We start from the raw sequence: 3800 nt of genomic DNA, 5'->3' as shown, positions 1-3800 counted from the left end.
AACTCACGAACTCGATGCGCTTTGATACTTTTATCGATAGAGGAAGGCACGGGGAAGGGCACCTTTTGTGATATTCTGACGTACTTGTTCGGGATTCACAACATTGATCAGTCGGGTGGCTCTGTAAAGAGTTTAGTATCTGAGAGATCCTCCCATTAAGTCGGAAAGAAGTTCGCAATGGTTCAAGAAATGCGTGAGGACAAAGGTGATTGCATGGGATGCATGGAAGCTTTGAAGACATTCATAACGGATGATTATATCGCAGTTCAACCATTGTACACAAACAAAATGACTGTTCGCAATTTGGTCGAGTTAATCATGACGACGAACAATGAGAATATTCTGAAAACATCGGTCGAAGGCCGACGATTCACCGTAGGGAAGGTATCTTCTGCACGCAAGCAAGACAATTCGTACTTCCGTAATCTAAAAGAGCACTGCCGGACTCAATCATTAGACACCTTTTGCTCACGTATTTTACGATATCTTGCGTGGAAGTGTGGGTTGTGGTTACAGGTCTCGTAAATGGTAAACTGTAAAAGTCTTGTAGCACCTTTTGCCACCGTATATTCGTTTTCATACGGAAAATGACTAGTGAGAGTTTTCATTTGGAAAGATCGAAAAGAAACATGGCAGGCGATGAGCTGCTGCACGCGGTAGAATCGCTTGGTGAGACGCCATTTCGCCAGGTTGATCCACAGAAAAGATCGCGCTTTAACCAGCGCGACTGCGAGAAGCTCATGCTGATCGTGGCATGTCGAAAGACGTATTCTGCGCCGCACGGGACTGGAGAGACGGAGTGGCAGGGTGTTGCAGACGAGCTCAACACCGCCGTTGGGGCATCGTTTTCGAGCAGATCTTGCCGTGATAAGGTAGCTGCGCTACTTAGGGAGCATGTTAAAGCTTCCGCTGTTAGCCGACGTGCTAGTGGTGTAGCTGAAACACACACTACGTTGAGCGACTATACTGAGGCTTACCTCCAGCTCAAGACCAGCTTTGAGGAGAAACGAAATGCTGAAAAGGACAAGAAGACACGCAGGGCAAAGCGCCTTGCATCTGCTGGTGGGAAAGCGATGCGTAAGGCTGCTCAAAGGTACTTTGGCGTCATAAGCTTCATTTCTATTAAGTCCAAAGTATAACCTCTCTACTACTTTTTGCCCGTTATAATCTAGATTTAAACGACGCAGGACTGGACAAGGACCGCGAGAGGCACTATCGGTGGCAGGTTCGAGTGATGGCAGCGACCACGGCGAACAAGATGAGGGTGCCAACTCCGATGCTGAAGTACGTTCCTTCCTTGGTAGCGCTTACAGTAGTGAAGATGAGGAAAAACAGGAGGAGGGTTGCTCAAGCGAAAGTGATGAAAGCGAAGACCAGGAAGACACAAGTAGTCGTAACAGAAGTCGCCTGCGTGTAAGTGAAACTTGGGCAAGGGAAGCAGCGATGATGGAGAAGGAGAGAGAGCTTCAAGCATCGCGTGACCGGAACATCGAGAGGGTTCTCGAAGCACTACCAAGATGCTGTTTGATGAGCTAAAAACCAGCCGCATCAACGACATCAACAACCAGCATTAGCTGCAAGCATCGAGTAACTCTATTGCAGCTCCTACCAAGTTTTGATTACAACTCAAAGTGCTATAACTTCACATCAAGGAAAATATAAAAGCTTTCTTTTAAACGTAAACGTCACTGCTTGAGCTCTACGTCAACTCATGCCAGGCATTCAAAGTACTTGTCAAAGCTTGGAGGTACGACGTCGAAATAGCTGCTGATGACATTTTGGCGGTTTGCAATAGTGATGCAGTTGGTGAATATTGTTGACACCTCAAACAGCATTCCAACCGGTACGCTACCGATGGTCAGTTTGGGTTTGAAGTCGACCATCGCCCAGTCGTTGATAATAGAGCCAAATCCCCACTCCACGCTGATTCTAACCCTGCTCATGGAGGCATTTACTGCAGCCTCTTCTTTAGTAGCACCGATCCTGTCGAACGGAGAAGCAAACACCTCTGTCATGCCGTACGCTGGGTCACCGTAAAGTAGATAACCCTTAAATCGAGAGTCTGCACGAATGGATTCCTCGAGTTCCGAGGCGTCAAGCAACGTCAAGTCGTGCAGGCGCCCCTCAACGGGGCCGAACAAAAGTGAGATGATTCCATCAGGTGTAGTGACAGCTTGATACTTGATACCGTGACAGCGCTTGTGACCGCTAAATAAAGCTCTCTGCTCAAGACCGTCACTCGGGCGGCAAGTACGTCGGAGGGTACCGTCAATAAAACCCCATACATTAAAGAGAGCCGCCCCGTTAGCACGAATGGCGGCAGTAAAGTCTTCCAGTCGAGCGCTAATTCGACCCCAGTCACCACTAAGAAGCGGTGCACAACGCGTAGAAATGTGCTCGCAGATATAGTAGAAAATAGAGCTTAAGTTGCTATCAGAGCGACCGTACTTCACCACAAGATCTCGCCACCGAGATGGATAGCTAAGTCTCTCGAGCGTTATACACAACGCTTCAATTCCGGACACCCGATAACGTTCCTTCGTCGAGAAAAAAGGTGGTAACTTCAGCTTCATCAGCATGTAGCACAGCTGGGGTTTGCGGAATCGAAAGTGGTCGACACAGTCCTTCTCCGATAGTCTGTTGATGTTAAAGCGAACGCTAGGTATGCGAATGCGAAGCGACTCCTTCTCTGCTTGTCGTATTTGTATGGCTAACGTGCAGGCAACCACTCTGTCCAACAACCGCAATCGACGATATCGATGACGGCGTCGAAATAACACCCACACGTCAATGCTGTTAGCTGGTATCTGACGAAGGATCTTGTTAGCAGATTCCAGAAGTTGTGCCTCGTATTCCCATGGCATTTCCTCGTCAGAGGACTCATTGTCAACCGCAATATCGTCTCCGTCTTCTCGTTCCAGGACGTTCACACCCAAGAGGAGCTCCACAAAGCCACCAGCCATAGGGCGATTGATATCCTCATTACCGCCAGCATTCCGTAAATTGGCGGCCACCACACATCCCTCATCCTCTTCTCTGTTAGTAGGTGGCTCCATAGTTACTAAAAGCAGCAAAAAACTTCCTGTGAGATATATCCAGCCTGTCACGCGCACAATAGTTGCTAAGATCTTCACTCCGCTAATACACGTGAAACAAAAGCACTGCTTTTAATACAACGTTAGCATCTTGCACAACGTTGTTGAGTATTTAAGTAGTCGTACATTCGTGCTCCTGGGTATACGAAGAAGAATTGCGAGCCGTAAGATCTCCTTCAACTCCTGCTTGCTGCTTGACGCTGTCTTCCTCAACCTGATAATAACTGTGATATTGACTGGAATTTGAGCTATGATACGATGGAGGTTTAACTGCTTAGACAGTTTCGTATCACTACGCTAACTTCGAGGAAATAGCGTATCTACGAAACACTTTGACGGGATGGATGTCCATGCTTTGCATTCCCTAGCCGCAATGAACTGTCTATGATCTCAAAATAGGGTAAAATACGTGAGCAAAAGGTGTCTATTCATTGATAACTTTGCTACATATCTCATGAATGTGGATGTCCGAGAGGGTTCGATTAAAGCCTTGGCTACTGAAGCTTTAGCCGACCTCTCAAGATTCAATCAAAGCGTATTGGTCGGACATCGCGAACTCTACACGCAAAGAGATCAAGAGTGATCCTTATTTTGTCGTATCAGAGGATTGTATTATGATTGCTAGAAAGTGCGCTTACGAATCCTACAAAGAATGGTGCGCAAAGAATAACGAGATAGCATTCAAGAATCGAGAGTTTCAATCCG

General features: G+C 47.1%; 2 protein-coding genes across 2 annotated transcripts; one reads left to right on the top strand and one right to left on the bottom strand.

Moving 5' to 3' along the window:
• Positions 1 to 491: 491 nt before the first annotated feature.
• On the top strand, positions 492 to 1680 carry PPTG_19441 (hypothetical protein). Its single transcript, XM_008917915.1, has 2 exons — positions 492 to 1077; positions 1173 to 1680. The coding sequence occupies exons 1-2, from the start codon at positions 588 to 590 to the stop codon at positions 1415 to 1417; spliced, it is 735 nt and encodes a 244-aa protein (XP_008916163.1). The 5' UTR covers positions 492 to 587; the 3' UTR covers positions 1418 to 1680.
• Positions 1573 to 3333, bottom strand: PPTG_19440 (hypothetical protein). Its single transcript, XM_008917914.1, has 2 exons — positions 3222 to 3333; positions 1573 to 3161 (listed from the first exon to the last, which is right to left on the bottom strand). Exon 2 carries the CDS (start codon positions 3054 to 3056, stop codon positions 1710 to 1712), a length of 1347 nt encoding a protein of 448 aa, XP_008916162.1. The 5' UTR covers positions 3057 to 3161; positions 3222 to 3333; the 3' UTR covers positions 1573 to 1709.
• Between the last annotated feature and the right edge of the window lie 467 nt (positions 3334 to 3800).

Source organism: Phytophthora parasitica, assembly GCF_000247585.1.
Source record: "Phytophthora parasitica INRA-310 unplaced genomic scaffold supercont2.123, whole genome shotgun sequence".
Classification (NCBI taxonomy): domain Eukaryota; phylum Oomycota; class Peronosporomycetes; order Peronosporales; family Peronosporaceae; genus Phytophthora; species Phytophthora nicotianae.
Note: the sequence above shows the minus strand (reverse complement) of the source record. Positions and strands in the feature narration are given on the sequence as shown.

Excerpts from the sequence above, each read along its gene's own strand:
- PPTG_19441 (XM_008917915.1), top strand. The coding sequence starts at position 588 with ATGACTAGTGAGAGTTTTCATTTGGAAAGATCGAAAAGAAACATGGCA. Across the intron at positions 1,078-1,172 it reads TGCTGGTGGGAAAGCGATGC|ATTTAAACGACGCAGGACTG; the intron begins GTAAGGCTGCTC and ends GTTATAATCTAG.
- PPTG_19440 (XM_008917914.1), bottom strand. The coding sequence starts at position 3,056 with ATGGAGCCACCTACTAACAGAGAAGAGGATGAGGGATGTGTGGTGGCC.